The following is a 12,853-nucleotide window of genomic DNA, read 5'->3' as shown; positions in this document are numbered from 1 at the left end:
TTAAACTATTTGGTTTCATTTAATTATCATCAGGTATCTTATGTACCTAAATACACCACATAGTATACGCTTCTTGATCTCCTACTCTTGAACAATGCTAAATCTGAAGTATGAATGCGACATGAGCTACGGATGACAGTTTTAACGTTCACTCTTTTTGTGTTTCTGGGGTTGAACAAACTCCTGGCACATTCATTCACAAATATCAGCCCTCCGCCATCAAATACACTTTGTCCTTGGCTTCATTTCAACATCCCTGTCATGTTTTGATTCCAAAAGTCACTGCCTGGATTAAAGGCAAACACAAGAGAACAAACTTCACTTTTAAGCAGCTCAATCCAAAAGCTTTTTCTCAAAGCTCTGCCACCATGGACATCTGCACATTTTTACTGCTATCCCTACTCACTCTTCATGTGCATGGGGGAGATTTTGTACTGATGCCCATTGAACTTGCTCCTATCCCATGCAATGAGAAAGCAGTGATGAAGCTGTCTCGTCTGGCTGTTACCTACATCAATGAGGATCGCAATGAAGGCTACAAGTTTGCCCTCAACCGTATCACAAATGTCCACTTGCATGCTCAGGTCAGTACATAAAACAAATTCTTGTTGTTGAAAAAGTTCTCCCATTTTGCTACAAAACACTGAACATGGGTTATTTGTTCATATTTCTATCAGGTAAGGAAAGCTCATTTTAAATATGTCTTTTGATATAAAACTCTGATTGATCAATTGATCTAACAAGCTGGCCAGTCTTACAAGGCCAGACATCAGCAGGACTTCATATAATGGGATCTGTGGGTCTTTTTTTTACTAAAAAAGAAAAACAGCACCCTTGAGTTAAACATGACTTTGTTACATTGACAAAGAGTGGTGACTTTCAGACAACAGAAATTATCATGACATTAAACTGAAGGACTTATTGCAGTATCTGTGTCCAGGATTGCATTAAATAGTAGCTATGAAAAATAGAGGCAATTACATTACTGTGCAACCTTTAAGGAGTAAAAACAATCAACATTGTTCTCTGCACTTTGCTTTAAGTTATACCCATCAGCTCATGTCACTTTTTATAAGCATATATAGCATTAAAATCAAAGTACATAGTTTTATGTGTTGAAGGGAGAAGCCATCCCCCCTTTCATGCCTCATGAAATAATAGGCCTTTAGCACAGCAGTGACTGTTAATAAAGTCTAGAGCAGTCTGGTGCAATGCTGCTGGGACAAACTGACTTTATTAAATTTGTGCTTTCAGTTGCAGAAAGCTTCTGTGGTCTGACTGTGAGATAGATCACATTTTAGGAGGCTCAATTCAACTTCATCCAAAATATTGCCATTTGTTTTTAAGAAATATGGCTTGGCTCAATATGTACAAAGTATTTTATAGAATTACACAAATAGCTCTTAAGTTGTTTTTATTACATATCTGAACTATAGATTGTCAGACATGGATTTAAACCACTGCAAAAACTAGGGTGCATATGAATGTTTCACACCTCTTTCTCCTGGTATTTCTTCTTACATCGCAAATGGCAGGGTCCAGCAGGCAACGTGTATTACCTGGATCTGGATGTCCTGGAGACCAAGTGTCACACAGGCAGCCCCAAACCATGGAAACGTTGTGACATCAGACCATTCATGGACACAGTATGACACAAGCATAAACAATCAAACAAGTGTTGAAATTTGTCATTTACATGCAGTGGCCTTAACTTGCATTAAAGCTTGTGCCAGTGACTTTCCAGCTTTTAGACACCTTGAACAGGGATTTATGTAGTGACATGGCTGTTTACTTTGTTCTACATATTTTAAGATTTCACAGAGGCAAGATGCAGGAAGCCAGGGCTTTGCAAGCGAACAATTTGTAGGCTTTATAACATTTAGCTTTTTGCATGACCATAATCTACACAAACCTTAAACAGCATTTTACCAGAACAAAAACGTCTTCACTCAAAAGACTTTGTTCCTCTTATTGGCAGATTCAGTAAATATATTCTTATAAAGGACTATCTGAAACAGAACAAGAACTTGTTTATCAGCAGAGCACATGGCAATTGAAAAAGTTAAGCATTACTTGTTTTTCCCTAAAAAAAAACTGCACGTTTTTAAAGATAATCTTTATGCAAATGAGTTTTATTCTACTGCAGTTTTAGTAAGTTTCAGAGCTGTAAAGTTTCACAGCAAAGTTACATTATTTTTCAATCAATACATTATCGGCCCAGACATTTTTTCAGAAGCTTTAAAAGATGCATTTGGTTTTACTTTTATGAATAAAAAAGATGCAGGGTGCAGAAGATTAATAGTAAAATATTTCCAAATCTTTCATGGAAAGGATTCAACATTAAATTTGTGTATATTTTTACTTTCAGCAAATTTCTGGCAACTGCAACACCACTGTTCTGCACACACCAGAGGGCTATTCCTACCTGTACAGCTACGACTGTGCGCTAGTGCCAGGTAATGTCAATGTACAGGTTTACTAGTGGCTTCACACTGATCACACTTCAGTTCATGGCATTCTTGTTTAAAGGCAGGTATTTTTTCCAGCTTAATTCAAGTGAAATACAGACATAAGCAAAGCCAAATTGTGACTGCACAAAATAAGGAAGATAGAAATGTACTAGGTAATTAAGATGTCTCACTGTGCAGTTTCAGTATACACACATGAAGCTAATAAAGGCTCATGGCACAATTAAATGATACCTTACTTAATTAGTCATTAGTTGCACACACGTACTTCCCACAGTGATAAATCAAATGTTCATACTAATGTATGTTGATTTCAGCTTGATGTCAATACATTGTTTTAAATACTATGGTTATTTTTTCTCTTACTTAAAATTTTTTTATAATCATCCTGTTGGTTTGAGTCTTTTCTTGGATCAATTGTGAACAGCTTGAACATCATTGTGATTAAAATGTGTTTTAGAGGCACATGCTTAAACACAACCCACATCAAAGTGTCATTTCACTGTACAAGTGTACTAAATTACCTACGTGTCTTGTAGATCCCCCAAAGAAGCTCCAACAGACTTGTCCAACTTGTCCACTCCTGCTCCACAATGACAGCCCAGAGGCCATGGCTGCTGCTCAGATCACACTGGCAGCTTATAAGATGCAGTCCACTTTGGGTGTAAGCCTTGGAGTGAAAAAGATCACCAGAGTTGCCTCACAGGTACAAGCATGCAAGAAACAAAGCTCATGTGATGACTTCATCGCCCAAAAATGTGTTGAATGGAGAAACTACTGTCAAGATTAACCTCCAAATGCACAAGTAGATAATTTGGTGAATATTTAATTTTCTGTACAATAACATATAAGTTATACAAGTTTTCTGCATTGTTTTTTTTTATTTTTTTTTTTATAGAAAACTATCCATGTTATACAACTATATTGATACCCTCAGTGTCGAGGCTTGAAAAAACCATGAGTCAAAGCTACAGCAGGAGGACTGAATGAAAGATCTTAGGTCCATCTGCTTTAGTGTTGTGTAGGAGCTGCTAACAAGAGGGAGCGAGAACTTCACAAAACCCACCAACAGATCTTTGTTATTATTACTGTAACCAACCATTTTATGGCATTTTGTATCTATAAAAAAGCAATCATAGGTAATGAACAGTAATATAAAAAAAGTTTTATATTACCAGTCACTAAATGATCTGAACAAACTGTTTGATATTTTGAAGGGTTCCAAGGTCGTACCATTAGCACTGACATACTTGACAACCACTAGCCATCTTTTTGTGCTTTTGTCTCTTCTTTTTCAGTAGTTCAAAGAACTATCTGTTGTTGTCTGTGGAGAATCTATTGCAGCCAAAAAGGTTACAGTATATTTACAAGAAATTCTTTGAAAACGTTGAAAAGCACAGACAGAAAGACGGAAAAACAGAAAGATAAACCAACACTGCTGAAACCATAACTTCTGCCTTTCATGGAAGAGTTGGGTTGCAAAGGCTTACTAAAATACGTATGTTCAGGAAGCAAATGAGGGTTGAAATAGTTTGTTTGGGGACCAAAGCTTGGTCTGTTGTCGCATCTCTTTGCTAATGACAGCAAGGCTTTGAGACATAAAAAACAAGAGGAAGGCCATTACAGATCACTGCAGCACCAAATTATGCAGTATCAGCTGATGTCTGTTTGTGGATGTATGTGTGCAGTCTGCTTTGTTTTGTTGTTGTTGTTATTTATTTATTTTTCTGTTGCAGGATGTGCCAGTTAAAGCCATCTTTGTTGAGTACACAGTCCAAGAGTGTCCAGAGGGAATTACAGAGAGAGGGACCTGCCAGCGCCTGACACTTAAATCTGACACAGAGGTACTTAAGCTGACTTTAAGCAAACATATTGCTCACACTCTTAGCGGTCTCTTTAATTTGTACATCTGTGAAAATTAATGTAATCCTTTTTTTCTTTTTCAAAAGGGATAATACTGTATGAGGAAAATGCTACTGTAAATGTAAATGTCATAATTAGTGTAAAACTAAAAGAACGTGCTGACAATGTGATGCTAATTAATGTTGCAGAAATTCTGAATAACTAATAATTGATAAGCTGCACGAAAACCAAAACTTTATGGATATAACTTGATGAATTTTTACTGAATTTCAGATGAATTTATCATTTAGATGATGAAATTTGACAGGATTGTGTTGTTTCCAAAAAAAAATTAAACATTTTACCTTTTTTTTCTCAGACTGCTGGTTTCTGTACAGGATCCGTGCAAGGAGACATCAACAACAACCCTGACGTTCAGGTGTCTTGTGAGATGTTTAAAGTACAGGTACATATTACAAATTTGGGACATATCTCAAGTCCTTCCACACAAGAAAAATAATGCCAAATAATGAAAATTCCTGCTCATCTGTTGCTACCATGTTGTACCAGGTGTTATTTCTTGACAGAAGCAAGAGACAGAATCATGTCAAGGTTGTCAATCTCACAGAAAATGTGTCTACAGGCTGAAAGGGTTGTTTCACAAAGAAAAAAACTACTCTGATGAATGTGAATCAAGAAGTCAATTTAATAAATAAATCACAAGTTGGAAATGTAATAACACATTTCCAGGCTTAAACATATCTGTTAGAAATTGTATGTTTCTCTACTTAAATGGCACTTTACAGCATAGCGTAAAATGTGATATTAATTGACTAAGATTCACTGAATTGCACCATTGCTCATTTGTTTACAGAATGTGGACATGATCCAACCAGTGCAGCCACAGGGTCACCAACTCCCCCAAGAACCAATGATCCCAACCCTCCAAACCCTCCCTGATGACCCAGGAGTTAAAACCCAGCCTGCACCCACTGACCTGCCGCTGCCCACTACTGCTCAGCCAATACCATTCGAGCCGACAGCTGCCCCTGTGCCCTCAGACCCCCCGGTTGTAGTAAACCCATCTGTCCCACTCACGTCTTCTTCCAGTGAGTCTGATGAATGTCTACGAAACCCCCAACAGCAACGAGTAATTACTGAGTCTTTTGACTCATCCTCGGAAGAAATTGGAGGTCCTGTGGCTCTGCGTCCACCCTTGAACTTCCGCTACCAGAAGCGTAACCGGAAAATAAGACAGGCCTTTATAGAACCCTCACCCTCTTCCACTTACCACCCAATATTTCTATCAGATTTTCCCAAAAAGCCTTCTCCTTTCCGTTCCTGTCCTGGTCCAGCTCGTTATGCCACAGTGTAACCGGTGCTGTTCTGCCATGAAATCCATTTGCTCATGTTTGATTAAGATCTGATCCTGATTTACTGATCAGCTCCATGTGACTTACCATAACCTTCTTTAGGAGGAATACTATTATAGAATATGAAAATGAAGCAGCTTCCCACAGCTTTACGTTGTCATGTGGTTCATTTGTATCTGTTGACTTATTTCTGACTCACTTCACTGTTGTGACTGACTTCCTAAAAACTATGACTTTACGATCCCTGACTAGGAAAATGATAGAAAATGTCACAGAAAGGAAGATTTAATTGTGGCTAAAGTATATACCCTGTCATGATTAGAGTGGTTCCATTGTTAGTTTGAGACTGTTGATGTACAGAACCAGTACAGAATGACCATTTATTTAAATGCCTTCAACTTCACATCTGTGTTGAATCTCAGCTTTTTATTGTTGTCACTTGGATTAAACAAATTACTCACTGCATTGGCTCTAAAGAATGTACACTGTATGTGAACATTTTTCAGATTTTAAAATGTTCTTTTTTTTTTTTTTTCTAAAAGACCTCTGTGGCTCTATTCTAGTCTGATGTTAATAAAATACAATATAGTCTATATAAATGCTGAACGCTTACATTTTTTAAATGCTGCTTTCACGTACCTCTTGTAATTTTTTTTAACGAACGTTTCAGTATATTCAAAGCCTTACTTTCTTTCATTAAAACGAGTAAGGTGGGTTATTTAAGAGTTATATTTAAGAGTTTGTGTCGTTTAGAAAAGGGTAGCAAACATTAAGTAGAGCGGCAGAGGTCGGGAGAGACCTTTAAATACAGTTACTACCGTGGAAATGGACGCTGAATCAATTGAGGCTGGTCTCCACATAGTACTATTTAAAACATGACTAGATGGAGATTTACGTACCTCCCACTCATAAAGTTTAAGCTCCCACTTCTCTTTAAACTTCACATTTTAAAGCACTTTAGTTGGGCGTCTTTCCAAGAAATGGCAACAGTTCCCACGTGTCCTGAAGGCAGCAGGGGTTGTATCCTAATTGGACCCAGATTATGAGCGCGAGGAGGGGCCTGAACTTTTGCTTCCCGAGACAACGTAGACGTCTTCCTCCCAGATGGACAAGTGAACTGGAACTTCACTGTAAACAACAGGAGGAACTGACTGACTAGTTTTGGAGATTCTGTCTCAAATTAACGATTTAGCAAAGCAGAAGATATGTTTTTGGCTTTTTCGCGAACTTTACTTTGAGGTAAGGCGAAACAACTTTCTCCAACGTTTTGGTTTCTGTGGTTTGTGCCCTAGTTTTCCCCCACACATCGTCTACCTTGAAAAAAATTAGCTTGATTTGCTCACCAAAAGATTTGCACGATATGTCTGTAGCAGCAGACAAATTTGTCCTGTCAGTTTCTACCATTAAGCCAGACAGGGAGCGTGTCATGACATGTTTGTGATCAACCGACTCATTTCCACCCAGTCGTTTCTATGAAGACCAAACAGGACTGAGAAAACCAGTTTTTATCTTAAATCTGCCATGCAAACCTGATTATAAAAACTAAAATAAAAAAGAGAGCATAGCATTTGATGCATACTTTCCCTTTTATGGTTTAACGCACTCGAGTAATTTAGGCTCAGGGATAATTACAGAGCAGACCACAGTTATGGTGTTGCAGCTCAATTTTGCTTTTTTTTCCTCCTTATGTTGGGTTTAAAGTCTTTAATGGTGGTTTTTCATAAGAATGTTTTTTTTTTTTTCCCCAGCAAGGAAAAGGGTTATAACTTTAGGGAGCATCATTTAATTGAAGAGGGATTGGTTGGGCGTAATTATCTTTAAATAGTTCTGGTTTTGAATACTTTTTAATAAGAGAGTATGTGCATAAAATAAGTTCTAGTTGCTGATGAAGGGCGGTTAAAGAGCACTCTTGTTCTTGGGATTGTGCACGGAATTTTTAATTTACAAAGCATCTTTATTAGTCCTGACATTGCTAGTTTTGATGAGAAAAAAATAACTTTTTTTCCTTTTAATGTTTGATGTAAACTCTTTTATTGGGAAGATTAGAATATTTCAGCACTTGAAAAATTTACAAAACATACTTTGCATTTTTATTTTTGTAATTTTGGTTGTAAACAAACTTTTAAGTCAGGAGAGCTTAAAAGAATGTGTTATTTTTCTCTTGATGCAACATTTCAAGTAAAGCAATTAAATGTTAGTTCAGTCTATATTGCAAGCAAAAGTAAAACTAAATCTAGATGAAGTGGGCAGTTTTGTTTTGATGCTGCCAAAGAAACTTCCTGTTATTTTGTTGTGGAAACTCTTGCAAAGCTGCTGCAGCTATAAAACGGACAATAGAGTTATGTAAAGCATTCTCAATGTGAATTGCATTGTTCAGGTTTTCTGTCTATGTTTTTTCAGTTGAGGAAAAAAAGAAAACATGCTACATTGTCAAAAAAAAAAAGCTAGATTTCAGTTAAAAAGACCAATGTTACCGACGTGAAACTTGCTGCATTAGAAACTGCAAAGCTCTGGGGATTTTTGTGAACTGCACTGTATAGAGTTCACAAAGAATGATGCAATTCAATTGCAAAATCTTCAGTCAGTTCTTTGGGTGTAAGCACTGCAGTCGGTGAATGAGGTCATTCTCAGGCAAGAGGGAGGCAAACATGTCAAGTACAGCTCAGTGCAATGGTATGCACTAAATAGATAAATAGGTAGGCTTATAATCTAAAATGGTTAAGTGGATATAAATGCTAAAACAGGTCCATTTACTATCAAATATGTAGTTAAACACGGTCTTTGGAACTGACATGGTCTCAATGGGACTGTGTCTATGTTTGTGCCATGTGGCAGGTAAAAATCATGCAAATCCAGCAGAACACACAAACATTACTGGTGTTGAGTCCCAGTCCATGTGCTTTCAAATGCACACTTGCATTTACTTACTTTTTGCTGCATGATAAAAGTGTTGTAGAGCACTGCTTCCCTGTACAAGCCAAATGTCCTCATTATCATAAACAAAACACAGTCTATGAATCTTACTTATTTATTTCATATTACAACTTTGTGGAGTATGACAAATATAATTATTGCAGTGAACAAAGAGTGGAAGTGAAGGGTTTCACTAATTGTGTGTCACCGTATGCAACAGTGAATATAATTAAGGTAAACAGCATTGTTGATTTAAGTGCATTCCTATCAGCATCTTCCCCTGTCTTTTTGATTTATGGTGTTTGTAGTTGTTAACAATATTGGATTTTGCTATCACAAATGCATAATAATGAGTGTCATTGAGTGTCCATTCTTTCTCCACAGCTCTAGTTTCAAGATAAGAGATGTGACACAGATAGTCAGCTATGCATGTATTCACTGTCAGTGTTCAGTTCGTCCTGATGAATGTCACCCATGGTTGTGTGCAGATTTTGGATTGCTTGATGAAATGCTTGTTTTGCTTTAAGCTCTGCAGTTGGCAGAAATTTATAATGTGGCTTGCCCTCTGGCCTTGTTCATCCAGGCTCTTGTTAGGACTGCTGAGTTGGTTGTCATGTATGGCAGCATTTCTCTTCAACATGTACTTAATGTCCGTCAGAGGTAGGCTTTGTGTGTGTAACTGCTCCGTAACCGCTGTGTGTTATTATGTTCTGTGAACATGATGGTAAAATGTAGAATTAAAATAAGTTCATAAATATGTTTAAATGTAGATTTGCATTATGAGACAGTATACAGTTAGCCTGAATCCTTATATGGAATTATAGCGGTCAGCTAAATTAATTAAATTAAAAATAAAAAGAATTTTAAAAAATTTCCTTCATGAGAATTAGAAGGGTTATTCAGATTAAAATTTGGGCATATTGGTGTTATAATAAATGATATTCATATTATATACTTTTATTATTTTGCTGTTTTCCTGGATGTATGTGTGTGCGCACACACACACACACACACACACACACACATATATACACATACACATATATATATATATATATATATATATATATATATATATATATATATATATATATATGAATGTATATATATATATATATATATATATATATATATATATATATATATATATATATATATATATATATATATATGATATGTATGTGTATAAATAGCTAAACAATTTATTTACAAATATAGGTCAGATATTCAAACAACGTCACTTTCCTGTGTGTGTGTGTGTGTGTGTGTGTGTGTGTGTGTGTGTGTTTGTATGTTGATAAGTCAGAACTGTGGGTTGTTCTAAGTTTGTCTGTGACAGTAACATGACACCTCCTCACCGGCCTCCGTGTGAATATTTAATGAACTGAAACGTTGTGAGATTGAAGCTGTTGTGTGTTAACGAGATATTTGCATCACCATGTAGTCATTTTAAGCACCACAAACAAGCCCTATCAAGTCAAAGCATCGTGAGCCATTTCCTGCAGCATAGGTTTATGATTCACTCTGATTATATATCTGCTCTTCTTGTTCTAATACCAACAGCTTTTGCTGGTCGGAAACGGTTATGTTGGGTCACACGGCCACTGTTAGGCAGTCTGGTGGCAAGTGAACATATTGGTTCTCCCCCCATAGAGGGCACGTTAATTCGTTCAGACAAGTGGATTGCTCTGGATTGTCGACAGTTTAGTTACGAGAAGGAGATTCTGGTGGGTGGTGCGAGAAAATGTACATTGTCATGCGGGGGAGGTATTTTTGATAAGTCAATCATAACGTATTAGCTACTAACGCTACATGTTGCTGAATGACTATTTCAGGGAGTGTTGAGCAAATAGCCTTAGGATTCACTGGAGCCACTTAACATGGCTATAATTAACACTGAAGTCTGGACTAATTGGAAGTGACACACACCATCAGGTGCTTTATAGATGCAGATTATCAGTGGCTACTTTCTCGAAAAAAACAACAATCCACTAAACATGGCACCCTGGCTGACTGCTCTCACTTCAAATTATTTCTGCTTGGTAACAACCTGGTGTTAATCCGGATTCAACAGAACAAGAGGTCTTCCACGCTGGCACTTAACGTTAAGGTCGATGTGAATGCTGAGAGGATTAAGTCTTTTGTTTTGCTTTTACAACCTGTTAGCTGAGCGCACATTGGAACGACAGCATATCCAGACGAGTTTTCTCATTTCTTGAGAAATCGGGACACGGTGCGTGTGTACGTTATGTGTATGAAGGAAACAAAGATAAAGGATGTTGTGCAGAAAGAGTGGTGTATCCTCCAGAAAGTGATTGAGAAGCTTGAGATGTCGGTCGTGTCAACTTGCCTGCAGTGCATGAAAATGGGAAAAGGCAGGAGGTATGTTGGACTGTGTATTGTATATGAATTGCTGAGTTTTCTCTTTACATCATACAGAGCACATCAACCAGATGCAGAAAATAATTTTTGAAATGGTACATTTATGGCAGATTCAGGGTAATTATCGCATATTTGTCATGCAGCTATGCACCTCCCCTTTTCCTTGTATACCATATTATTATAACTGATATTGCCTCCCGGTAAGTGTGTGTGATTGTCTTTTTTATTAGATGTGAATGTGGCAACTGCAATTTGGTCCCCATGGATGCAAAATGGATTTTTATTGTTATTATTTAGCATTAAGACTTTATTTTAGTGTCACGGTTAGATTGAAGTCATAGTTAAGGTTAAGGTTGAGTTTAGGCATTCAGTTGAGATGGTTAAGGTGAGGGCAAAGGGGCAGGGAACATACAGCAGAATGTGTTTGCATCTGTAGTCATGGCAAAATGTTATCCTGAAAATATGCTGTTGGGGAAACTTGCATAGCCATTTTTAAGTCATTTGGAATTTTACATTTGTGTGTGTGTGTGAACAGATCTAGTCCTGCAAGATATAACCACAACATTTTACAAGTGTGTAATTGAGCTCAAAGAGAAAAAATATCTTCGTGGTTTCGCTCATGATTTGTGAGTATTCAAGTAATCAACTACTAAAGATGCAAATATACTTGATTCCAGAGAAGTTTTAATGAGATCTGTGTGGATCAAAAGGGCAAATGGAGAGCAAGAGGGCATTACAGCACCCAAGAAAATTTTAACAATAGAGGGACCAGTTACTGGAAATGTAGTCACTTTAAGTGTTCAATGATAATTTTCTGACCATTTAAACTCAAACCATGCAACTTTCTGACCTTAAAACTCTGCATTTCGGATTTCTTTGATGGCACATTGATATCTGTTAAATACTTCAATAACGTTGTGAGGTTTAGATGCCACACCCGACAAAACGGCGCTTGATGTTGCAGCTGAGTTTCGCTCTGCCCACCATGTCACAATTTAGCAAATGGATATCAAAACAGCAGTCAGACACACCAGATGACTTGAGATGTGTCTTAGGGTTTTTTTTTTTTTAACATTTTGTTTACATGAAGTAAGCATTTGCCAGAAAAGACTATCTAAATAAATGAGAAATGTTCTATTAATCCCCAAAGGGTTGATTGCTATGTTGTAATTGCTCTCTTTCTTTTTTAAAAAGTAAATATAATAATGATTAATTAGAAGAAGATATTGCCATGTTCCTCAAGGTCATGGCATTATCTCTGGTACCTTTCTGTCCTGTGTTGGATTTTACAAAGCTTTACACTGAACACTGTTGCCAAAAATCATCAGTTATTTTCTGCAGATTGTGCAGCATTCTTTCCTGGATATTTAGGTCCAGTCGCTTCTGAGTTATTCCCAGCACAGAACCAGCCTTCTCAATCAGTTTGTTCTGTCTCTAAGTCTCTGGCTCTGGTGCTGCTAGCCCAACAGATGGCTGCAAAGCTGATTGTATTTTCCACAACAGACCTGCAGAAGATATGGACCATCTAGGTGCAGACATTGAATTGTCTTATCTTCCTTAAGAATTAGGCAGCTCTGTCTCATGTCTAAAATGCTTCTGTGTTGCATTTCCAAACCATTTCATTTCCCTGAACAGGACTCAGAGTTGTATTGGAAGGTGTACATTGAATAGAGAAGTCCATCCCTTGTGGTGCTCCATTGATGCTGGCCACCATCTCATTCACACAACCTTTCAGTTTTACAAACTGTGCTCTGTTTGTTAAATAGTCATAAATCCAGGTGTTTGTGAAAATATCCACCTGGAATTTAAGGAACTTTTCAGATAATAGAGCAGCTAAACTTGAGGCATCAAAGAACATGATATTCAGAGTGTAGA

At 37.2% G+C, this 12,853-nt stretch overlaps 1 protein-coding gene across 1 annotated transcript; it reads left to right on the top strand.

Moving 5' to 3' along the window:
- Positions 1-368: 368 nt before the first annotated feature.
- Positions 369-5,685, top strand: LOC306759783 (fetuin-B; the record flags this gene model as incomplete). The annotated part of the gene is made up of 7 exons (XM_079245516.1): positions 369-584; positions 1,536-1,646; positions 2,369-2,456; positions 3,008-3,174; positions 4,205-4,312; positions 4,690-4,776; positions 5,185-5,685. The coding sequence occupies 7 exons, from the start codon at positions 369-371 to the stop codon at positions 5,683-5,685; spliced, it is 1,278 nt and encodes a 425-aa protein (XP_079101642.1).
- Positions 5,686-12,853: the final 7,168 nt, after the last annotated feature.

Source organism: Telmatherina bonti (genome assembly GCF_933228915.1).
Source record: "Telmatherina bonti genome assembly, chromosome: 8".
NCBI lineage: Eukaryota > Metazoa > Chordata > Actinopteri > Atheriniformes > Telmatherinidae > Telmatherina > Telmatherina bonti.
Note: the sequence above shows the minus strand (reverse complement) of the source record. Positions and strands in the feature narration are given on the sequence as shown.